This window comes from Chionomys nivalis, chromosome 17 (genome assembly GCF_950005125.1).
Source record: "Chionomys nivalis chromosome 17, mChiNiv1.1, whole genome shotgun sequence".
Taxonomy (NCBI): domain Eukaryota; kingdom Metazoa; phylum Chordata; class Mammalia; order Rodentia; family Cricetidae; genus Chionomys; species Chionomys nivalis.
The window spans coordinates 31778824-31803941 of NC_080102.1; the positions used below are offsets into that span (position 1 = coordinate 31778824).

Here is a 25118-nt window from a genome sequence, read left to right on the forward strand (position 1 = left end):
TCACTTTTTGGATTCGGCTGACACCTCCCGAAGGAACGCGAGCTGTCTGGTGGCAAATTCCCGGATGCCAGGTTCCGGGTCTTTTTTGAGATCTTTAAAAGCTTCAAGAGAAAAAGGACAAGTCAAAAGGGATTCTGGCCTGGGAGCAACCTTCCACCCCCCCCAAGGTCAGTTCCGTCTGGGTAGGAGGATAAGAGGGTTCTTTCTGTCCATTGGGCAGCATGGAGTGCTCTGGTGGGGTGGGGGTCTGCTCAGGAGGCCTGGGTCCTTGTCTTTTTCACCATCTGAGATAGGGATGCTGCAGAAAGCTGGGATGTGGAGACAGGCCCAGGGTGTGGGCTGCTCACTGGAGAATAGCAGCCTGGTGTCCATGTCGTTGACCATCTGTGACACGGCCTGGGGTTGGTAGCAGGTGGTGTACCCTGTGCAAGATGGAGAGCCACGACTGCTGGATGCAGGCTGTTCTGGCCCAGCCCCAAGGAGCTTCCAGAAGCCCCCAACTCCCTAACCCCACCCCTTCCTCTGCCGTGGTGATGGGTGGGCAGGGCAGGTGAGCCTGGCCCATGCTGCCCACCTATAAACAGAGCTGCCCAGGTCTTGATGTGGCGGTGAGGGCTGTGCAGATAGTTGATGGCCTGCGACAAGTGGATGCTAAACTCCTCCTGGCTGTGTGTCATCTGGTCAGAGGAGAGCCCACCTGTCACTGCCAAGTGCCTCAGGGACTATTGACCTCTATCCCTGCCAGCCTCACCTCTCTGGGAAGGAGAGTCCGTGGGTGTGCAGCTACCTCAGGTCCCCACTACTGACCCTGCACCCTCGCCCCTCACCAGACAGGTCCAGAGGAAGTGGCGGGCACTGAGGCCTTTCTCCCAGGCCAGTGTACAGAACAGGGTGTGCCGTGGCTGCCAGCGGAGCAATACGGCACAGCGGTAGAAAGCAAACTTGGCCTGCTGTGGAGACAGCCATGGGAGGGATCACCCACTGCCCGTGTGTGGCTAAGCCTGAGCTTCCCATTCCCTGAGACCACAGCTGCAATGGGTAGGGGCACCTCAACAGCCCACTGTGCTGATGTCTGGGAAGCTGCTCCTACGCTAGGGATATGGTGCCCTGTGGAAGGTAGGTAGGTACTCAGCTCTGCCTGAGCTTGTTGGGGAGCTGGCTGCTATTGTCTCCTCTTCCGATGATCGAGAGTCCAAGGAGCGGGGCACAATGAAGAGGGCTCTGTCTGTGTGTCAGCAGGTGCACTGTCTGCCTGTGTCCCATCATGCTCTGCTCTAGCCGGTAGACCCACAGGTCTGGCTGGCTCCAATGAGTGTGGGAACACACGGGAGGGGACAGTGATCGGGAAAGCCCTGCAGATGGCCAGACCTTCTGCCGCTGCCCTCTACCCCACCCTCGGGCAACCCGATCTGGCCGCCCTGTCCTTTGACCAAGATGAAAGGCTTGCGGGTGGGCACTGACCGTAACAACAGCTGGACATTGGTCCTTGAGGTGCAGAAGCAGAGGCACCATACTTAGGCACACCTGGGGCCGCAGGCCACTCAGCTCCTTCTCTGCTATCGTTGCCACCAGGTCCCCAAACAGTGCCATAGCTGCTGCTCGGACATTGTCCCGCTCCTACGAGGCAGGGACTTAGTGAGGTGCCAGTGCTTCCCAGCTTGGGGCCCCTACTTCCTTGGACTTCCTCAGTCAGGCTCGGGGACCCAGGGTAAGGTCGGTACTGCTCCCTTAGGTTCAGAGGAGGGTCAGAGTTTCTCTCAGACAAGGTCTCAGTACATCCTCCCATAGAATCGCCCTGACCTCTGGTGCCCACTGTTATCCTGACAACCAGAACCATGAAGGCAGCTAGGTGACTTATTCCCCATTTCCTAATTGGGGTGGCCTACTACAGACCACACGGGCCAGGACACAGAAGGGTTGGTTGGACAAGTAAGACTTGGCACTTCAGCCATGAGGAGGCGTGGAACACTTCCTGGTGGACACCTGGCCAGATCTGGTGCACTGTGGCTGCACAGCTTGGCCCATGGGTTCGGTTCCCCTGGGTTCAGAGTCAGGTGCAGTGGGAGGGCAGAAGGGGTCCTGAAGCCAGGGAGTTGTTGGGAGGGCCCAGGGGGCGAGCCCAGCCGCGTCTGTCTTTATGCTTACGTCATCAAAGAAGTAGCGGGTGTTGATAGAGATGCAGAGACTCTGGGCACCTGCGCCCTCTGTGCCCAAGCGGTGCAGTACGTCCGATACCATGCCCATAATGCCTACCACCACCGCCTCATTGTTCTGGAAGAAGCCATTGAGGAAAGCTGGCAGTTGACCTCTGAGCAGGGTTCCCTATGGGGAAGGCAGTAGACAGTGGGGGGCAGGCTCAGGTCTGCCTCCTTCACCTGGTTTCACTTGGGGTATCTGACCGGAGCCCTGCTGCTGCCTTGCCCTTGAGTCCCAGGTCCTTATCCCTCCTGGGCCTGGCGCTGCTTTTTCCTGCTTCTGAGCCCCGCAGGGGCTTCACTCTCGTGTTTGGCTCCCTTCAGGTCAGATGGGGTCAGCTGGACTACGAAAGGCTGGTCAGGTCACATTTACTGAGGTGGGCCTCCAGAACTTTTGTGTTGCAAGGAATCGTTGTGGGCCATTTTTACACTTTTGCTGTTTGTTGTTCCAGCCCATTCTGCCAGCCCCACTTGTTGGCTGTGTGTCCTGAACTCTCAGTGAGTGGTCAGAAGTCAACAGGATATTCCCACCTTTGGGTCTTTTATCAGGGTGGCTTTCCTCTTATAAACAAACCTTGTCTCCTAAGTTCTGTTTGGTTTGAAATACTAGGTTCACCTTCACAGAGTTGTCTTTTGGCCATGCAGATGCGAGCACCTGTGGGTGTAGTCAGTGTGCCGGGCCCTGGGGTCTAGCCTGGTAGGATGGGGTTCTGATAGAGGAGCTAAGGGGGAAACGGGCACGTCTTTTGGTTGGGAGCAGGCGGGCTGCTGAGGACTGAACAGACTTTCTCGCTGGAGTCTGGGAAGGGGTTTACCAGGGCCTCAGCTGTTGCTCATTACATGGTCCCTGCAGTGAGGAGGATGCCCAGGACCCTAGGGCCTGAACTGGGCTGGGGGAGACGAGGGAAGGGCAGGCCCCCAAAGGCAGCATTGCAGTCCTCCTCAGCATAAACTGTCCATGTCGGATGTGGCTTGTGATGGTGGTGGCATAGGGGACTTCATTGGAAATGGAGAATTGGGGGGATAGGGGCACATGATTCTCAAGGGGTGTTCTCTCTGTACCAGGTGAAGGGTTCTGTCTGCCTGGTTTCTCAGTGGGCCTCTGGGTTGTGCAGGAGGGTCCATCCCTTCTCAGGGTGAGGAGCCATGTTCCTGGGGAACATGGGTGTCCTCTCCTAGAGTGTGTCCCAGGTGGCAGAGCCAGGATTCCAGCCCACTGAACCTTGCCCACCCGACACTTGCGGCTACATGGCACTCTGGCCCTCACCTTCTCTGCGTGGAAGAGTATGTTTCCAAGGCCCTGCAGGCTGGCCACACGGATCTCGGGGCTGGTGTCCTGGAGGCTTTGGGCCAGTACCGTCAGCGCAGCCTGTTTAGAAATCACCTCCAACAGGGCAGGGCTATAGAGGAACTGGGGGACCCGGAGAATAAGTGGTTCAGGCGTGGCATTCTCTCCTGGGCAGCCTGTGTCTTTGTTGTGGGCTTAGGGGAGGATGGTTGACTAGCATGCCCACAATATCAGGGTTAGCAAGTATTTAAAACTTCAGTGGCCAAACCTTTCTATGTATGGCTGATGAAGCTGAGGCCGAGGGAAGTTATTTAGCAAGTTTGGAGCCAACTTGTACCCATAGAAGCGCATGGGACATAGGGAAACAGGACCCCAGGAAGGGCAGCTCTCAAATCCTTCCAGTGGATTGGGAGGAGACATAAGGCCCCCTCTCGGCTTAGAGACCTAGTAGCTGATGCCAGTTCTGGAAGCCACCCTTCCTTCGAAGCTCTGCTTGTGCCAGAGCCCACGGTGGTGAAGTGGCCACATCCCAGCCCTTGTCGAACCATTACCCTGTATGTAGCTCACGGTTCTAGGGTGGGAGTGGGTGGGGACCCGGAGTTACATATGAGCAGAACAAGGCCATGTTTGAGTATGATCTGCCAAGTCCATACCCAGGGATCCTCAACTCTGCTTGGGTCATCGTGGGCAGGGTAAGGTGAAAAGACAGGGTCCCCTAGGCTGTAGGCTGAAGGTCCTGAGAGGAGGCCCCTGCAGAGCTGGAAGGGGTCAGTCTGGGCAGCTATCCCCATGGGGTGAGTCAGGTGGGCATCTTGTCTTGGGTTGAGGAAGCCAGAGGGTGGGACACAGACTACCTGGGGCCCACTGCTCCCCCCACCCCACCCTCCCCACCCTACCTCAATGAGGACCAGGATGGCTGTCTTCCTTTCTCGCTCCTGCTGGCTCTGCAGGCCGGGCAATAAGTAGCTGAGAACTGCCTTGATCTGTTTGCAGTGATTCTGCACCATGGCCCTGGGGGCGGGGCCTGGTTTTGTGGTCACTGCCCCTGAGTGTACCTGCTACCACCTCCCAGGCTGGCCAGGTTGGGCAGCTAGGTACAGCCCAGTGTGATGGAGCAGGCATGTGTCTCTGTGTTCTTCTCCCACGTGCCAGGCCTGGGCTATATGCACGGGGAAGGCAGAGGAGGAACAGATAGCCTTTGAGATAGCCTTTGTTCCTGAGGTCCCAGGACAGGGTGGGACTGGGGGAGGATTCTGCACCTGCGCACTCTGAGTTCATATGCCTGGGAGTGTAGCCCATGCCTCTTGTGCTCCAGGGTACCGTAAGCGTATGTAGACCCAAGAGGTGCTGCCTCTAGGCTGCCCAGGGTGGCCTCAAGTGAGGCACAGTGCTCAAGGCCTGCCCGCTGTGGTTTCATTGGCCCAGCCTCCCCTCCCTTGTCCCATTAGTACCTGGCAAGGAGGCCCACAGCCAGGGGGTAGGTGTTGATGGATGTGAAGTGCTCCCAGGCACTCTGCAGTTCCAGGTGAGCAAAGTCATGCCAGTGTCCCGTGGTGGACAGCAGACTCTTCAGGGCCTCCAATGATGTGCTGCAGCCAAGCAGAAAGGCAGGGTCTATCCAGAGTGGCTGATGCCACCCGAGCCTTCTCCTGTTCTTGGGATGGGGTCCCAGGCTGTCTTGGCTCTGGAGCCTGCCTCCTGCTAAGGGCCAGGGTGAGGAGGAGTGTACAGGGCACAAGGACACAGCAAAGCACACCCACCACTAGGTCCTGCTGCGGTGAGTGTCTTAGTTACTTTTCTATTGCCATGACAAAACACCGTGACCAAGGTAACTTATAAAAGAAAGCACTTAAGCCGGGCGGTGGTGGCACACGCCTTTAATCCCAGCACTCAGGAGGCAGAGGCAGGCGGATCTCTCTGAGTTTGAAGCCAGCCTGGTCTACAAGAGCTACTTCCAGGACAGGCTCCAAAGCTACAGAGAAACCCTGTCTTGAAAAACCAAAACCAAACCAAACCAAACCAAAAAAAATAAAAAAAACCCATTTAATTAGGGGCCTCATGATCCCAGAGTGTTGATAGATTCCATGGCTATCATGGAACTGAACACTTACATCTGATCCACAAGCAGGAGGGGGAGAGAGAGAGAGAGAGAGAGAGAGAGAGAGAGAGAGAGAGAGAGAGAGAGAGAGAGAGAGAGAACGAGCAATAACTCAATAACTGGGCTTGGGATTTTGAAACCTCAAAGTCCACCCCCTATGACACACCTCTTCCAACAAGGTTGCACCTCCCTTCCCAAACAGTTCTACCAATTGGGGACCAAGATTTTAAATGTCTGAGTACTATGGGGACCATTCTCATCCAAACCACCAGAGCGGGTGACAATCATGCATTCACAGTAGGCGGAGTTCTTAGTTGCTCAGCAGCTGTTTTGGGGCAGAGCACAGGAGACAGGGCTGGAGAGAGCTCTGGGAAGTCTTGGGCTCTAGGGTCTCTCATGACCTAGGGTCGGAAGGGTCCTAGATGTGTCCTTGAAGGATGCAGATGTTTAAATCTTGGCAAAGAAAAATGAGCAAGGAGTACTTGGGAGGGAGGTGAGCTAGGGTGTGTGGCGTTGTGGAAGTTCAGATGGTTTATTTCCTTATCCACGGCTCCTCTGTCCTGTGTCCATGAAAAACGACCTGATGTTTGCTAGGTGCGGGGTACCTGTGAGGAGCCTCAATCCAGTGTATTCGGTGTAGTACTGAACACAGGTAGAAAGCTGGGAATGCAGGTCCATGGAGCTCAGGGTGGCCTGGCTCCTTGACCATCTGGCTGCTCCTTGCCATTAGTTGCCGGGAGTGCACGAGCCTGATGCATGGGCTTGCCGTGCCGCGATGGCTGAGCTCTCTCCACCCCTCCCCAAGCTGGCAATAAAAAGAGGCAACGTCTTCCGAGTCACTGCTCACAGCCACCGAGAGATAACGGCTTTCAGAAGGGGAAGGGGTGAGAGGGCATTTTGTTCAGACATTTTGGAATCTTCTAGTCTTGGGGCACCTTGGGCCCGTGGTGACAGCTTATTCTTCATGGTTGATTTGTCCTCATGGCCACAGCCAGGGCTTCAGAGAGATGACCATTAGCTGCTATACACACTGTTAGGTATCTCTGCCTGATTCCAGGAGAAAACCCAGAGCAGAAGTGGGATTGCTGGGCCACATGGATATTCTCCAGGCACTCCCCTCCCCTTCTTCTCTGGAGATACGTTCTCTGTATATCCCAGGCTGGCCCCTTTATTCCTGATCCTTCTGCCTTGGCTCCCTAAATACTGGCGTCACAAGCACATGCCACGACAGTTCATGCCATAGTCGTCCTTTCTGAGCTGCCCCATCTCACATCTCGCTGTTACTGGGCAAGGCTCTTTGTTTCTCCACATCTCCCCCCTTTTTGTTTGTTTGTTTTTATTCAAGATAAGGTTTCTCTGTGCAGCCCTGGATGTCCTGGAGCTTGCTCTGTAGACCAGGCTGGCCTCAAACTCATAGATCTGCCTACCTCTGCTTCCCAAGTGCCAGAACTAAAGGCATGTGCTACCACTGTCTAGCTGTTTTTTCATCCACATCTTTACCCTGTTTGTGATTGTACCCACCCTGATGTGAGCTTCTTTCTCCTCCATTTATTTTTTTTTTTAAAGATAAGATCTTACTGTGTAGCTCAGGCTGGCCTCAAACTCTTTCTGAGGCTGGCCTTGAACTCAGGGTCCTCCTGGTTCAGGTGTGGTGCTGAGTGCTGAGCCTAGTGTGCTCTTCTTGCTTCTTTTCTCCTATTACTAGGCTTTGTCCCTTGACCCAGAAGGGCAAAGGTCAACACTGATGCCAGGATGAGAGTGAGGATGAAGAGAGTTGGAATAGAGATATGACATGTCTCACAAGTGGGCCAGTCAGCCCCTAGTGGTTTGACTAAGTGAGAAGTCCTCCAAGGGCTGACAAGGGACACAGCTGAGAAGTGACCTGGGTGGTTGACACACATATTTGTGACTCAGGGATGTCCCCTGCCTGCCAAAGGCATACCCCACCCAAAGCCCTACTCCTGGTATGGGGCCCAGCCTCGTTGAGCAGGATGACAGGAACCTCCAGTGTCAAGGCTCACTTACCCTGCCACCTAGCGTTCTGTGCCATCCACCCTAAGGGGACCAATAGCAGGCGATAGCATTCAGCAGTGGGTTCCTATATCCACTCTTCAGCACCCTTTTTTCTCTCCATAGTGCCAGCCAACCTGGCACAAGGCCCTAGACTGTGATATATCTCACTGATGCCACCTGTCCTCTGAGGCCTAAAGAGCTCCAGCCACGTCCCTGATGCCCCACTGCCACTCCTGTTTATGTGGCCTGCCCATGTTTGGGCCTCTTTGGTTGGTCCCAGCCAGGCTGCTTTCCTCTGGGGAAGGAGACCCAAGTCTTGTTCAAGTTCTAGGTGGATATAGGAGCCACACCTAGTCAATCAGAGCCTTGGACGTTTTCATTGGTTGGGTAGATGACTGAATATGGGCCAATCAGAGCTCATGTATTCCACCCAGGATATGTTTCAGGGCCTTTGGCTGCTGGGGTCACACTTAGGACCTGGCTACAGGGTGGCCAGTGAAGAAAGGAGAGCTGAGGTGGAGAGGGATACATCTGCTTTCCTTCCACAGGGAAAGCTACCCATGAGCTCAGGAATGTGAGACCTTCCTTGGGTGTGGAAACAGACATACCTGCTTTCTAGAACCTTCCACCCACGGGGCGGAGGCTACAAACCAGGAAAGGCGTTGTTGTTAGGCACTGATGGCCCAGGGTCAGGTATGGCCTGAGGGAGGGGTTGCTGTTTATGGGTGTGGGTGGCCATAGAGGCTTTGACAGGGGACTCTCAGGTAAGCAGAGCCCTGAGGGAGGAAGGCTTTGGGGAAGAGTGCAGAGGGCGGAGAAGCAGAAGGGAGGAGTCATCTTTGCATTCTTCCCCACCTTGCTGAGCTCTGGGAGGAGAATGTTTTATTAGCTTATTAGGGAAGATTCATGCATTTTGCATGGTTGATGTGAATAAAAAAGAGATTTCGTGCATATTGAAATTCAGAAGCAATCTGAGAAGTGACATTTCTTTCCCTGTGCTGTGCCTTGGGGAGGGCTGTTAAGACTGACAAATTGCTGAAGCACACCATCACACAAACAAATGAAAAGAGTGAGCCCTGGTGGCTTCTAAAGACGCGCTTATTGAATTTGGGGACATGTGACCAGGTGCAAGGGAAGCCCAAGGCAGTCGGGCCCTCCTGTGGCAGGATGGGATGCCCCTCACATCCTGGCCAGGTGGGTTGGTGGGTGGGGGCATTAGTATCCATGACATTACACGGAGACAAGCAATGGTCCACTTTGGTAGCCACAGCATTGGCTATGATGAGAGAGGGCTGGATGGTCATCTGTGGTCCAGCTTAGTGCCTCTTTGCTAGAGGAATGTCAGAGCCACCATGAACCACTGCTGTCCCGTGTGCATGATGTGGGGGGATGGCTATGTCCTAAGCCCATTGCAAGGAGCGCATGGATCAAGGAGAGGTCCCCTGCCAGGTGGTGGTGGCACATGCCTTTAATCCTAGCACCTAGCAGATGCAGGTGGATCTCTGAGTTCGAGGCCAGCCTGGTCTAAAGAGAGAGTTCCAGGACAGCCAGGACTACATAGAGAAACTGTGTCTTGAAAATCCCTCCTTAAAAAATGTACCCTGTGTCATAACTGGGTAGCTGTTTTCAGGGACCCCTTTTTGATAAGTGTCTGTGGAGCCAGATACCCTAGGGGGACAAAGAAAACAGGCACATACCTGTTTTGGGGATCATTTGTTCTGGTTGCTATCCTGGTCATGAATGGCATTTGGGATCATGACTATTTATTGTCCCTTTCGGAAAGATATGTTGGAGCTACGCCCCACTATCCTCCCTCCAAGCGTGCGGATGCCATCAGGTTGAGATGCAGTTATTAGGGTGGCCCAGATTCAGTGGTTGGTGTCCTTATATGAAGTGGGCCTTTAGACACAGGCAGAGGACAGTATTATGGGATGTTGGAAACAGAGATTAAGGTCATGTAGCTTTAAGCTACAGACATATCCTGGGAACAGCCAAAGCTAGGGAAGTAATAGGGGTAAGGCTGCAGACCCTCTGAATTTAGACTTCTGATCTACTGAAGAATCTGACCTCTGAACTGAATGATCAGATCCTGCTATCTAAGCAACCCCCACACTGTGTGTGTGTGTGTGTGTGTGTGTTCCCTGGCCAGGAAGCTAACTTTGTCCTGGAGGTTCCTATAGGTGTGTGTAAGGCCTGCAGTTAACTGTCCATGAGGCCTTGGGCTCACCTCTGAGGACTTGGCATGGCTGCTTCTTGGGCTTTCTGCTCTTGCTCAGGCTCTGTGGGTTGGTCCAGCTCCAGGATATAATGCATTTGCGCCAGAAGGGCCAGGAACAGCTGGGGGAAAGCATGCCGCACGGCTTTCTTGAACTCTCTTGCGAACTGTAGCTCGTGGATTGTGTACATGGCCTGTTGGAGTGGAGCGGGTTTGGATCTGAAATGTTGGAATTCCCGGCCAGGGGTGTTTAGCCAAAACCCACACTCAAACACACCTCTCTCCTCTGTTCTGATGGCTCAAGACCATACGTGTCCAGGCAATGTCATTTGACCTGCGCTGGCTTATGTCACCTGTGCACCCTCCATTAGAGCCTCTGGACTTGCTGCTCTAGTCTCGCTGGTGCTCCTCAGATGGTGTGCCCTAGCCTGTGCTCTTTATCTGATGCTCTAGAGTCATCAGCGGGCGCATCAGCAGTTGGCGCATTCCAGCCTGTGCTCCCCAACCCATGCTTCCTAACCAGTGCACCCCAACCTAAGCACCTCCTATGTTCTCAGCACTATGTCTGTAAGTCGTTATCTATCTAGGGAGGATTTGAGTGTGGGGAAGCAGCTATCTTCCAGAACCTATCTGGGCTATCACTTGGGAGGCTTGGAGGTCAGGAATCTGTCTAAGAAAATGTTACATAGAGTTTGGCACAGCTGCTGCCTTGCCAGGTGTAGACATGGCCACCTTAGCAAGCAGGTGTCCTGTCCCAGGGTTTGCAGATATGGTGTAGGCTGATGGAGAAACTGGAGAGAGGGACCTGCAGGAACAGCATTGCTGCCAATCCTATGGCTTGTCCAGAAGTCTATAATACCAATACGGGGCATGGCTTTGAGCCCCAAATGCTAGGCTTCCGTTTGTGCATTGCCAGAGGCCCCTCCCCTCCAAGGCTGCCTCCCTAAATCTCTTTAGCAGTCCTACAGGCAGCCCACTCCTGACTTGCTGAGGGCTCAGAGTTCTGAGCCTGGTCATTGGGAACTGAGCCTGGGGCCACAGAGTGTGGAGTCTGTCTGTGAGCTGGGCTGCCCCATACCTTTTCCTCCAGATAGGCAGTGGACTGTGTCTCAGCCCTCCTCCCTGGAACCTGGCACACTGACTCACGTGCTCACACGGCTGCCCTCCAGGGATGGGGCGAGAGACTCACGGCCAGTGAACGCAAGTAAGGCTTCTCCTTGGGACAGGAACTGCTGTCGCTGGCATCTGAGGGCAGAGGCCTCTTCTGCAGCCAAGCCATCAGCACAGTGAGAACCAAATGGCTTGCAGGCTCTTCAGCTCCCAGGGCCTTCCACAGGCAAAAGACATGACTGTGGGCAGAGGGGGTGCTGTGAGCGCCATGATGCGGCTCCTGCCTGCTGGACTTGGCTAGTAGGCCCTGTGTCTAGGGCCCTGGTGAAGGGCAGGGTGGCCTTGTATTTACTTTGAAGGGAGCTGGATGCTGAGACCTGCAGAGAAAGGCTTACTCAGATCACAGCCCTGTCTGGTATCTGGGCACTGGCCCTGCAGCCATCTGAGGCCTGGGGCAGGGAGCGCAAGTACGAGCAAGTAAGGAAACAATGATGTTTTCTGAGTCTTGCCCTAGTGTCTTCAGGCCTTTAGTGTTGGGTGGAAAGAGCTCTTTGGGGACAAGACAAGAAGGACTTAGTTGAGTGGCCTCCTAAGTGGCAAGGCAGACCCGAGGGGGCCACCTTTAAGGACATCACGCCAGTCCCAGCTGGTGGGCACAGAAGATCGTAGGAGTGTTCTATAGAGTGGCCACAGGATGGCGGCATCGAGAGCTAGAGGGAGAGAGAGTCCTCCCAAGTCTCTGAGAGTCTGGTGGGCGAGTCTTTCCATCTGCTCCCTGGGGCTGCTGCTTCCTCAGCTGCTCCTTTGTGCTGAGCACCTTGAAGCAACATTCAGGAGAGCAAGACATACAAAATTGACAAAATCCTTGACGTCTTAGGGGTGACAGCCTAATGGTAACTGCGGATATGTCAGACACTAAGTGCGGAGGATGCTGAGTGCAAGACGGAAGTGGGGTGGGAAAAGGAGGGAGGACAACCCAGGAAGCAATGGTACCCACACATGCAGGATGATAGCCCGAAGGCCAACAGCTAACCAAGGTGGGGATGGCTCCAGTTCCATGAAGCTGTTGGTAAGAGCAGCTTCCTCTCAGCTGCCCTGGGAGTGCTAGAGCTAAGCAGGCTTGGGAGGAGTGGGGACAGGGAGTAAGAGAAACACAGCCAGAATCCACTGACCAACAGACCTTCTCAAGAAAGAGAGATGCATGGCCATGGAAGAAACACATGGGTGATGTGGGCACCAGTGGGAACCAGTTCATTTTACTTCACCCCCACTGTGATGCAAAGTCCAAGGAGTGAAGAGCACAAGCCTGGGCGAGGATGTGGAGAAACTGGAGTCTGTGTGCTGCTGGGGAGTGTAAAGAGGCAGAACCGCTCTGGAAAGCTGGAGCAGTTCCTGGGGGGGGGGGGAGCTTAGATGCGATGCTGCCACATAGCCTGTGCCTTCACTAAATGCAGGCACCCCCAAAGTCAGAGAACAGAGCAAACATACACAGTTGTCCCATGGTGGCAGCAAGGGGTTGGTTTCAGGGCCTCCCTTGGGTATAAAAATCTGGGGATGCTCTAGCTGGGCATGGTGGATTGCAAGGGTGTGAGTGTAGTCTGGAATACATGGTGAGTTCTAGACCAGTCTAGGCTACAGTGCAACCGTGTCTCAAAAATCCAATCCAAATCAAAATAAACCCGGAACAAGTCCCTCGTGTAACATGGTGAACTCTTTGCATATACCCTACACACACCCCTTTTCAGGTAGCCTTTAACCTTCACTGTCATTATATGGACATATTAGGAGGTAGATTCTGTGCAAGCAGTCATGAGCCTGTGTGGGGTCAGTATAGGCGTAGTGTTTCTGGAGAAATATTCTGACTCAATGGATGTGGGAGCTGGGGATGCAGAGGGGAGAATTCTTGTTTGCCAGTGTTGACAGCAAATTACTCATGCAGAAAAAAGGTGTAGACCACCTAGGTGTCTCCCAACAGATGAACTGATGAGCCAAATGTGGATGGACACACAGTGATGTACATGCACCCACCATAGAGTACACGCAGGGGAATACTGCCCAGCCATAAGAATGAAGTTACGACACGTGTTTTAGCATAGAGGAAAAAATGTGCAATACCCAGGGGAGAGTCTAGGCATTAGTCCAGGGCTGTAGCGGTTCACCCAAGGACTTTGAAACTCCTTTACTTGTCTGGAAAGAGCAAGGATAGCAAAGTCAATCCAGAACACATCGATGGAAAGAGTAAGGGTAGAAAAGTCAATCCCGAACACATTGATGGAAAGAGTAAGGGTAGAAGTCAATCCCAAACACATTGACAGTTACAGTACACACAAATAGAACATGTACTCCAACAAAAACTGGCTATGACAAACTTGATAAAATTCTGTCTACAATGGACATGTCTGGGTGCTAGAGAGATGACTCCATGGTCAAGAGTCCTTGCCCTTACAGATGACGTAAGTTGCATTCCCAGCACCCACATCGGGCCTCTCACAACACTCATAACTCCAGAGTCAGGTGATGAGATACCCTCTTCTGAACTCAACAGGTGCCTGCATGTGCACACACACACACACACACACACGCATGTTGAAAAATAAAGAAAAAGATAAGTCTGAAATGAAAATGTGAAAATATTAGAAGTCAAAGCTGCAATACTAACCAAAGGAATTTGTGTGGTTAGGCTAGGGTTTGAGCAGTCTAAAGACTGGGCAGTGTGAACTCAAATTCTCTAGCAGTGTGCATGTGTGTGAGTGTATGTATCTGTGTCTATGCACATGCCAGTGAGTACCCAAGGAGGGACAGAAGAAGGTGTCAGGTCTTCTGGAGCTGGGGTTATAGGTGGTTGTGAGCCACTCTAACACTCGTGCTGGGAACCAAACTGTGGTCTTCCAAAAGAGCAGCAAATGCTTGTAAGCCCTGAGACATCTCTCCGGCCCCTCGCATAGTGTTGAGTACTTCTGAACACTCAAGTGAAAACAGCCATCAAAGGTGGAAAAGAAGAAAGGCCTTTCGGGTGCTTGGCTCTCAAGTGTTTTGTGGACGTGCAGAGGGCCAAGAGTAGAGAAGACATTCTTGGAAAGTCAGAGGGGAGGCCACTCTGTAGAGGACAATTGTTGGAAAGTCAGAGGGGAGGCCGCTCTGTAGAGGACAACTGTTTCAAAGCTGTCACTATTAGAACTCTTGAGTGTTGTCCTGGGGGATGGAGAAGTAGAGCCCCTTGAGGACAAGAAGTGCTTGGTTTGTGAGGGATGCTGAGCAGGGAGAGGGGTGAGCCGGCATTCTGAGACCATATCTGCATCATACACGAATCATTCCAGATGGGCTGGAGAGGTCAATTTGAAGGCCATTAAGAGACCCTTAGAAGACAGTGCATAGCAGGGGTGTGGTGGCACATGTCTTTAATCCCAGCACTTGGGAGGCAGAGGCAGGTGGATCTCTGAGTTTGAGGACAGCCTGGTCTACAAAGTGAGTTCCAAGGACACACAGATCTACATAGAGAAACCCTGTCTCGAAAAAACAAAAAAATAGCAACAGAAAAGATGACAGTGCTTGAGGATGTGTGAATTGGTACCTGCTCACGAGAGGATGTGTCAGGGGTGAGAAAGCAGCTGCCGCATGGGAGAAGATATTCCTAACATTGCAGGCAAGAAGGGACCATGTCCAGCTTTCGGGAAAGAGTCTCATATTGTATATTATAAAAGAGGGACGGCCAGTGGGAAACCGGGCTTTTGTATAGTCGTCTCACTGCCAAATGGCAAGAAGTGGAAGATGGGAAACAGCTCAGTGGTTAAGTGTTTGCCAGGCAAGTGTGAGGCCCAGAATTTTGATCTCCAGAAACCATAGAGATGCCAGGTGGGTATAGTGATCCATCAGTAATTCCAGCCCCTGAAGGCTGAGTAGAGAGAGGGTCTCCAGAGTAAGCTGGCTCTAATGAGATTAGCCATGTCAGTGAGCGGTCTCTCGGCTTGACTGAGAGATACCGGTTCAGTGGATAAGGTAGAAGAGCAATTGAAGATGATCCCAGACACGAACCTCCATCTTCCACATTTATGGTCATTCACACACATCTGCCCATGCACACACGCATGCACATGTTTGTACACACATACATGAAAGAAAAATGAACCAGGAAAGTGTCAAGCTCAATCATGGAAGTAACGATGAATATAAGGTGAACAGCACCCACCAAATTGGCTAAAATGTGGATGATTGGTTAAAATGCAGGTGCTGAGCATTGGTGAAGCTGTGAAGCAAGAGGGACACTCCGAGAACAGCAGTCTGTCCCTGGGGCGGGACTCGGCAGGAGCACACTGGGAAATGCCCCCCACCCTCCATGGAGGTGGGACACAATACAGCTCCCTCTTCTAGGTGCACTGTCCCTGATAACACACATGTACATACATACGTACATGTGCACATGCGCGCGCACACACACACACACTCCCCACAACACAGGAAATAGAGTCCTCGAGTATGTTAGGACACACACAAGCAAGTTCACAGATGCACTGTTTGTCAAGGTCTCTAGTGGGGAACAATGAAATGTTCTCCTACAGTGAAGAGGACCCTTGGCCTTCACAGTGTTAGTGCCACAGCAACAGTGAGGAGGGAGCTGCAGGGGGACACCATGAAATTTAAACATGAAGTCAGAAGGAATCAAAGCCAGGCAAGAAGAATGGCATTGGAAGAGTCCAGACTGCACGGTTCTGTTTAGGCTTTCAACACACATTGCACTGTTGGGATGGTACGTTTTTTGAAGCAGGGTCGTTCTTGTCTCCCTGGCTGGTCTGAAACCTGGCTGTCTTTGAACTCGGAGGAGGAGGGAGTGCCTGCCTTACCACTCTTGACATCCTTTTTTCTTTTCCTGAGGCAAGGTGGCAATTTGTTTTTCCTTCAGAGACAGAGTCTGTACATAGACTCTCCTTAGAGTTGTAATCCTCCTGTCTCAGCCTTTTGAGTGCTGGGATTCTAGGCGTCCACCACCACATCTAGCTAGGACATGCAGTTTCTTTCTTTTTTTTTAATGAAGGTTGTCCATGAGGGGCACCTAATAGGTGATCTCTCCATAGAGTTATGTGTGTAGTTTAGGGAAGAGAAAAAAGGAAGCAGTACACAAACAAATCTCTGCCCTGTGGGAAAAAAAGAGGAACCCCTCTCCTTTCCCCACTTCAGCACTCTGGCTGGGAGACAGATGCTGTCCTAAGAATCTGAACCATAAGCCTATTTTGATATTTAAATTCCCACCACCAATGCAGCCCCCAAATTGTCCAGCTGGACTTTTATGTTTAAAACCATCACAAATGACGGTGCCCAGGTGACTGGTCGAAGCCAATATCAATCCAGAGAAATCCAGAGAGGCTCCACTGGTGTGCAGCACACTCAGGCTCTGTAACTGTTATCATGGGGACGGTGCTTGGGACTGAGGAAGGCATAAACTCTGGCAGTGAGATGGAACCCTACTAGGCAGCGGTGGGGGTGGGGGTGGGGAGTGCTGCTTGCAGACATCTGCACTTTCCCAGATTCTTTGAGAGACAGCACAGAGCAGGGAGGGAGCAGTGTAACCATGGTCCCTTCACTGGGAGTAAAGAGAAAACACACCAGCCCTGGTGGGCAGGCTCCACCCCTCCACCACAAGGCTCTGAGAGACAGAAGCAGATAAGAGAAACCTTTGGGAAGAGGACAGAGGGCAAATAAAAGCTCAGATTGGGCCAAAGTCACCTTCAGGAAGATTAATCCCCTTGAAGTCTTAAAATACACCAGAAGAGAGAGCACTCTGGGAGGTCAGAGCACCTCCCTTCACCAGCAGTGCTGAGGAGTGTCTGTCTACACGTTCTTACTCCTCATTACTGGCTCTCACTAATTGCCCAACCTCAGGGGACACAGGGAAGGAGTTAAACACTTTGTCATCTTCATATGCAAAGCTTTGGGAGGAAGAAGGGAGAGGAGAGGACTAGGGAGGAGGAAGAGGAGTCAGATGGAAGAAGAGGAGGAGGAGGAAGGATTGAAGGGGAGGAAGAGTAAGAGGGGAGGAGACTTGGTGGTGAAAGGGAAAGAGGGAAACATTCCTGTCAAAGAAGAGAAAAAGGAGCCCAAAGAACTAGAAGGCATATGTATTGGCCTATCACCAAGCCCGAAGTCTTTGAGATGGCCCAGCTCTCAGCTGTACTGACAGAAGATGGAGCCAACAGAAGATGGAGCCGTTGGACTTGAAAGCCCGTGAAACATTCCAGCAGCTCCAAAATGAACAGTGTGGCGATTTGAATAAGAATGGCCCCTATAGGCTCACATATTTGAATGCTTGATCATCAGGGAGTGACACTACTTGAGAAGGATTGGGAGGTGTATCCGTGTTGGAGGAAGTGTGTCACTGGGGATGGGCTTTGACGTCTCTAAAGCCCAAGCCCAAGCCAGACCCATCCTGACCTATGGATCAGGATGTGGCTCTCAGCTACTTCTCCAGTCCCACACTTGCCTGCCACCTGCTCCCATGATCCCTCCATGATGATAATGGACTAACCTCTGAAACTGTAAGCAAGCCTCCCACTTAAATGCTTTCTTTTTTAAGAGTTGCCTTGGTCGTGGCATCTCTTCACAGCAATAGAACACCAAGACAAACAGCTCTACAGATTATTTGCAGCTACTAGAACCTATGAGTCAGCAAAGTGAAGATGGCTTCAGAGTGCTAGTTCTACAGAGGAAACCTGGACTCCTCACCCCACAGCAAGCAAGTGCTTAGAGACCCAACCACCTTGAATATGCTCAAGAAAGGACAAATCTTCAGTATGACCTGAAAAGAATTGGCTGAACTCAGGGAAGAAATAGAAAGAAAGAAAGAAAGAAAGAAAGAAAGAAAGAAAGAAAGAAGGAAGGAAGGAAGGAAGGAAGGAAGGAAGGAAGGAAGGAAGGACAAACCAATGACTTCAGCTAGGTTATCCTAGAACTCAAGGACTGAGGCAGAGGAGGAGGAGTTCAAGGCCAGCCTGGCAAGACTTGTCTTAAAAACAAACAAGCAAGCAAACAAACTAGACTTTCAAGCCTGGGAGATGGTGGTTTAAGAAGCCTACTTTGCCAGTATAAGGACCAGAGTTCAGATCCCCAGAACTCACATAAATGTCAGGTGGGCGTGGCAGCCCACCTGCAGTTCCAGCCCTTGGAAGGCAGAGATTAGCCACATCCGTGAACTCTGGTGTAAACTGTGAGCCCCTGCCTCAGTGAAGGCTCAGTGTCAGCTCCTGGTCTCTACATGTACATCATATACATATGTGTATATTACATACACAAAAAACCTTGGAAATGGGAAAAAAATCAAAGGGTGGCCACAAGAGGTACGACTCAGATAAACATTTAATAAGGGACATTTGGGCAAGGCAGAAGAGATATAATGAGGAGTACAGTGAGTTTAGGGGAAAGCCAAGAGCATCAGCAGGTGTGACCATGAAGGGGGAGGCGGGAGGAAAGTAGCACCAGACCAGAGACCACAACCTGGGCAGAGACCACATTTAAACACAGTCAAGTAAATGTCCCAGAAATAAGAACGAAAAGACTTGCTTACATAGTCAAAGATGCACCAGCTGCATGGGGAAATTAGGCTGGAATACCTCACCTAGTAAAAGACCTAGGTTTCAAAGAGAGAGAGAGAGAGAAAAAAAAAAAAAACATCATCTAGGCCACATGACCATGTAATTTATAAAGAAGGTAAAACTTGGGCCATCTGTATGGCTCAGCAGGTAAAGGCACTGGCCCACAACCCGATACTGTATTCTAGCTCCAGGACTCAGACAGCCAAGGAAAAAACTGACTCCAACAAGTAGTCCTCTGACTTTCACAAAATAAAATGTAACCTTTGGTGAGACAGGGTTTCTCTGTAGCTTTGGAGCCTGTCCTGGAACTCGCCTTATAGACCAGGCTGGCCTTGAAGTCACAGAGAGCCCCCTCTGCCTCTCAGAGTGCTGAGATGAAAGGCATGCACCACCACCTCCTGCTTAAAACAGTATCTTAAAGGAACCAGAAAGTCCAGAGCTGAAAGAGCAGCATTTGTATGTGAACACAAAGGAAATAGGAATTGCTCATGCAAACAGGACACCTCCCCGCTAAGGTGAGAATTCTCCACTGAGAAGACTCTAGGCTCTGGAAGAGCTCTCTCCCAGGTTTCCAGAGTTCCCAGAGCAGGTGGGGCAAAGACAGCACCCAGGGCAAGGAGCTGGGTTTGCCAGGTGGGACTGATTGGTGGAACCTGACCTGGGAACTGGGTGAGGACAGGGGGAGGGGGAGGATATGTGTGGGAGCAGGGGTGGAGAAGGTAGGCAGGACCCCACTAGGTAAAGGCTTGCTGGATCTTGGAGGGAATAAGAGATTCAAGCAGACGAGGGGCAGAGGGGGTTTCTAGTCTGGAAAGGGGAGAAAGCAGAATCTATCTTTGAGCAGATGCTATACCATCAAAAAGTGCGGGGTGACTCGTGCCAGGTCATGAATGAATGGTGGGTGCTGTAGACTGAGGATATGGGATCCAGAGGTGGGATTCTGGGAGAAGAGGGACATGAAAAGTACCAAGAACCCTGGTCTATCCCCAGAGCTGGGGGTCCAGGGGTATGGGAGAAGAGGCAGGTCCACCTGAGTGGGGCAGGAGGCTCAGCAGGAAGAAGAGAATGAACAGCAGAACAAGTCAGAGGGGTCCACATTGAGGGATGGGGAAACTTTGTGGTTGGTAGGGATCCTGCCAGGAGCACTCGGGAATTAGGGACCACTTAGCATGGGTAGTGGAGTATGGGACAGACATTTCTGTGGAATGCCTACCAGAGGCAAGCCTAAATGAACAGAGGTGCTAACCCCCTCCCTACGCCAAGCACTCTGGGTTCCTGTTGACTGTGATGGACAGACAGGAGGGCAGAAGCTGTGACCCTGGCTTGAGGAAGGATGAAGGGTAGGTGATAGGGTCAATGGGGAGAGTAGGGCTAGGTACCTGTCCAGGGGAGTGGAAAAGTCCAGGAAGGCAGCCACCAGCTCTGGGATGTGGTTCCGGGCCAGGAGGCTGATGACACGTAGGACATTGTTCTTGGCTTGGGGCAGTTGGATGGCACAGAGGTGGTGGTGGATGGCCTTGCTCATTTTACCCACCTGTTCGGGGAGTAGTGGGAGGGCTCTGAAGGGGAGAGCCCACCTGCTCTGCACACCTTGCCTGAAGGGAGGTCCCAGTAGGGCTGTCTGAGGCGTTTGGAGAAGTTGGCATGAGCTGTCTCCTGCTGGGGCACCGTTCTCACTCTGTAGGGTTCATCACTCTCTCTCTGCCCCTACTGGGCCATTCTGCCCACCTCTGTCTGTATGTTGTCACCCATCAGACCACAAGCTCTACAAGTTCTGAACGTTTTCTCCCCATGTCATCTCATTCCTCTATGGTCCGTAGTTATACTTGATCAATATATAATTACCCCATGACTCTGCAATCGTCACCAGGACCACAAAGGCTCCCTTGAGTCACCCCTGTGTCCGCCTGTCCATCTATTTATTCATCCATCCATCCACCCATCTACCCACCCATCTATCCATTCATCTGTCCACCCGCCCATCCATCTGTCCCATCCATCCATGCATCCATGCATCCATCCATGCATCCATGCACCCATCCATCCACCTGCCCATCTATCTATCCATCCCATCCATCCATCCATCCATCCATCCATCCATCCATCCATCCATCCATCCATCCACCTGCCCATCTATCTATCCATCCCATCCATCCATCCATCCACCCACCCACCCACCTATCCATCCATCCATTTATCCACTAATTGGGTTGTTTGCTGCCTGCGTGGAATCCCAGTCTTCTCCATTTTGTTCTAGAGAAGGTCCCTAGATGCTGCCTGTGGCCTAGTCCTCAACTCTTCCCCTCTCCTCCCTGGCCCTGGGTGAGGTCCCAACCCCTCACAGTTGCCAGGTTGTCCCCATGCTCCTGGACGGCAAGGAAAAGCATATTGGAAGATGCCTGCACCCAGGAAGAGCTGGTAGAGCCCAAGCCATCGATGGTTGTCCAGATGAGATCAGTCAGCTCTGCCATTTCAAGATGACCCATGATCTCCTGTGAGAGTGGAGAGCCTGTTAGCTTATCATGCCAAACCCTGTGTCTGTCCCCTTTAACCCTTCTTCTTTGTCAGACTCCCCAAATATCTAGGCACCCACTCCTCTAGGCTCTCTATGTGGGCCCAGTATACAATCTTCCACATCTCTCTGCCTCAGTCAATGTCTAGGGACAGGAAGGATGGGTTTTGGTGTCTAGCACTGAGCAGGCATAGGACTCTTTTTTCCCAGTCAACACTGGCTTGTTCTTGGATTCAGGTGGTAAGTCTAAGTTTCTATGTTTTCGTCCTCCCTAGTGCCGTGGAGGGTAAAGCTGGGCTAGATCACACACAGACAGAACCTTCTGGAAAGACTGGCTGTTCACTATAATATCCTGCCACTCAGTAGTTTAGATCCAAGATATACTTAAATCTATCAATATTTAATTTAGTAAAACTAAAACTTCAGTTCTTTGGCAGCCTTAGCTTCACGCCAGGAGCTCAGCAGCTACGTGGGGCCAGTGGCTTCTTTGATCTGCACAGATGTAGACCGCATTCAACCTCACAGAAAGTTCAAATTAGAATAGTGGTGAGATGCTCAGAGCCCAGAGTACTACAGGAACAGGAGAGAGAGAGAGACTCCTGTGAAGTTGAGTGTTAATCAAGGCCACGAGTAAGCGTGAGATGGTGGGTTGGTGGTAGTGATGGCAAGGGTGAGGATATGGGTGATGTTGATTACGGCAGGTGTCGGAGGGGGTGATGATGTGGGGATGATGGAGGTGGCAATGATAGTGGTGGTGGTGGTGGTGATGATGATGGGAATGATGTGATGATGGGGTATTAGTGATAACAACGGGAGCGGTGATAGTGAATGTTGGTGAGGTTGCAGGTATTAGTGATGATGGTGGTGAGGGTAGGGGTGGGGATGATGGCATGGTGATGATAGCGATGATGATGGGGGTATTAGTGATGATGGTGATAGTGATACCTGGTGGTAAAGATGAAGAGGACGGTGATAAATGTGTAGTGCACACCAGGACCACACGAGGAGTCCTGTACAGACGTGGGAGGGGAATCGAGGCCCAGAATATCTGCTCTCCTTTGGAATTCTCCAAGGTCTCCATCTCGAAGTCAGCAGATCCTCCCATTCCTACTCCTCTGTGCCTCCCCCATGGATGGAGAGCAGGTTGCCTCTCTGCAGACCTTGGACTCTAAGCTTCCCAGTGGCTCCCCTTTCTTCTGGAACTTGCTGGGCTGGCGGCCAGTGGAACTCATCCCTCTTTGCCTTGCTTCTGCCCCCAGTCCAGGTTCTGTGATACAAACTACAGCTAACTGAGATTTCCTTCATTTTAGGCAGGCCCATGGAGGTGCTGGCCCCAAGGACTGAGAGAGTCTGTATGAAACTTCTAAGGGGCCTAATACTCAGACAGCTCACTGTAGCTGCTGTGTTCTGGAGTCCATGGGATCAGACCAAAGTCTTGCTGGGGCACTCTCACTAGCCATGCGCCCCACTTTTCTGTCTTCTGTTTATGTAGGATGTCATGGCTGCTTACTGAAGGCCGGTTCAACTACCAGGCCCCACATGGACCCTGCTGAGAAGTGGAAGGCTAGGTCTCACAAGGACCGGCAAGTATGCCAATCACAGGGGTCATTCTTAGCCAAAGTTCAACCCAACCTGAGCAAGAAAGAGCTCACACCTCACAGACTTCATGAACTCCCAGCTCGGATGCCACTTTAGTGTGGGCCACCAGCTAATGGAAGTCCCTAGCTCACAGCCTCGGGTGTGATCTGTGTGGCTTCTGAGGATTACAGTCCAAACCTCGGTGTGATGGGGTGGGAGAGTGGTAAATGGAAAAACAACCTAGAGAAGGCTGGAAAAACGTGAGAAAATAATTTTGAGGAAACCTACGAAGGCTCCTGTCCAAGGTACACATGGCCTAGTGTGTCCCAGTGTCCCTCCACTCTGCCTGGTCCCCCTTCAACAACTTAGAAAAGGATGTGTTTATTGCCACCCACAGATGTGGCAGTCTGCTTTGGCTATGTATCCATCCATCCACCCACCCACCCACCCATACATCTATCCACCTACCCATCCATCCATCCATCCATCCATCCATCCATCCATCCATCCATCTATCCATCCATCCACCCATCCATCCATCCATCCATCCATCCATCCATCCATCCATCCATCCACCTACCCACCCATCTATCCATCCATCCATCCATCCATCCATCCATCCATCCATCCATCCACCTACTCACCCATCTATCCATCCATCCATCCATCCATCCATCCATCCATCCATCCATCCACCTACCCACCCATCTATCCATCCATCCATCCATCCATCCATCCATCCACCTACCCACCCATCTATCCATCCATCCATCCATCCATCCATCCATCCACCTACCCACCCATCTATCCATCCATCCATCCATCCATCCATCCATCCATCCATCCACCCACCCATACATCCACCCACCCACCCATCCATCCACCCACCCACCCATCCATCCATCTACCCACCCATCCATCCAGAAAGACTAAAGGCTTTGACCTTTATAACTTGGTTGCTGCCCATGAAGAAGATGCTGTCATTTTTGGATGCCATATCCTGGGGGATCAGAAGAGTGTCCTTCTGGTCTCCACTGCTCCAGAGGGCAGTTCCAATGACATCAGGCTGAGGGAATTCCTGATGGGTCTCCCTCTCCACCTCTGGAACTTCTCCTGCTGGTCAGGGCAGGCAGAGATGAGGGCAGGGTAGAGAGGGTGGGGTTTATGTGGGACAGAGCAGGAGTCAGGCTGGGTGCATTAGTGACTGGAAGCAGGCCTGTGTGTATTTGTGTTTGGTGGTTTGTTACTAGAAGGTTATGGCTGAAGTCAAGGTGGAAATCAAGGTTGGGCTGAGGGTGGACTTGGGGAAAGGTGGCGTTCAGGAGTGCTGGAATAAGTCTACCCGGGCTGAGTTAAGTAGGGAAAGGTCAGGTGGGCTGTGGTGCCGAGAACACTCACCTTTGTGGTACATCAGAAGCTGATAGAGATGGCCTATGGCTTCTAAACTGAAGCACTGGATGGTTCTGTCTGCGTCCTGGCACAGGATCCCCAGCATGGCCACCAACTGCCCCATCCTTCTGAAGGGCTCTTTGATCTACGTAGGGAGCACAGTTTGATGGTGCCTATCTACAGCACCCTATGGCTACTCATGCACCCAGAATGGCCTTCACCAGAGGATCCCTTGAATTGTGTAGCAGGGCCGGGGTTAGGAAAAATATAAGGACATGACTCCAAAACTTGGTAATCAAGAAAAAAGAATGGGGTTATGTAATAAAAAACAACGAAAAATAAAAACAAACCCTCAAAAACAAAGAAACAGCAGCAACAACAAAAACCGCAGAAAACTCCTGGAGGAACAGAGTGTTGAAGTCTTAGGACAGGATCCAGCTGTGACCTCCTAGGACACTATCTGGCTCCCCTCCCGCCAGCTCTTGGTTTATCCAGATGAGGTTTCTTGTGAAGCCCTGGCTCTCCTGGAACTCACTCTGTAGACCAGGCTGGCCTCAGACTCACAGAAATCTGCCTGCCTCTTCCTCCTGAGTGCTGGGATTAAATGTGTGCGCCAACACCGCCCTGCTCTCTGGCCTTTATTACCCTGATTTCAATTCTGGAGTCAATAAAACTATTTACAAAATACGTAGTCACCCTGTGGACCACAGTTACATTAAAAAAAAAAAAAGATTTATCTTCCTTTCATCTTTTATGTGCATGAGTGTTTTGCCTGCATGTATATTTGTGTGTCGTGCATGTGGTGCTGGCAGAGGCCAGAAGAGGGTGCCTGGCCCCATGGAATTGGAGTTATGGAGGACTGCAAGTCACCAGGTGGATGCCGGGAACTCTGTGAGAGCAGCCTGTATTTTTGACTGCTGAGCCCTTTCCCAAGACCCCACAGTAGTGCCTGATCACATTAAAATGTGATTTATCTTCATTATGGAGTGGGTTTTTTTTGGCTCAATCCCAGAAAATTAATTTTTTAAAAAAGTTATTTACTCCATTAAAAATAAAAGAACCACAACAAAAGGGATATCTTTTAGACTTCTTTGTCATGGAGCTCAGTCGGATAGCGATGTTCAGGGGCCACCCTGGCCT

General features: G+C 51.7%; 1 protein-coding gene across 1 annotated transcript in view; it reads right to left on the reverse strand.

Annotated features, from left to right (window-relative positions):
* Positions 1–25118, reverse strand: part of LOC130888848 (maestro heat-like repeat family member 5) — a 74301-nt gene continuing 49183 nt past the window's right edge. Inside the window, exons 16-30 of the mRNA XM_057792211.1 lie at positions 23988–24123; positions 23533–23705; positions 20842–20991; positions 19879–20033; positions 10999–11158; positions 9823–10003; positions 4935–5079; positions 4380–4494; positions 3463–3606; positions 2146–2322; positions 1462–1617; positions 828–950; positions 575–677; positions 348–422; positions 1–101 (exon numbers count right to left, since the gene is read on the reverse strand). Of these exons, the coding sequence (XP_057648194.1) occupies positions 1–101; positions 348–422; positions 575–677; positions 828–950; positions 1462–1617; positions 2146–2322; positions 3463–3606; positions 4380–4494; positions 4935–5079; positions 9823–10003; positions 10999–11158; positions 19879–20033; positions 20842–20991; positions 23533–23705; positions 23988–24123 (2094 nt within the window). The remainder of the gene's footprint in view (positions 102–347; positions 423–574; positions 678–827; positions 951–1461; positions 1618–2145; positions 2323–3462; positions 3607–4379; positions 4495–4934; positions 5080–9822; positions 10004–10998; positions 11159–19878; positions 20034–20841; positions 20992–23532; positions 23706–23987; positions 24124–25118) is intronic.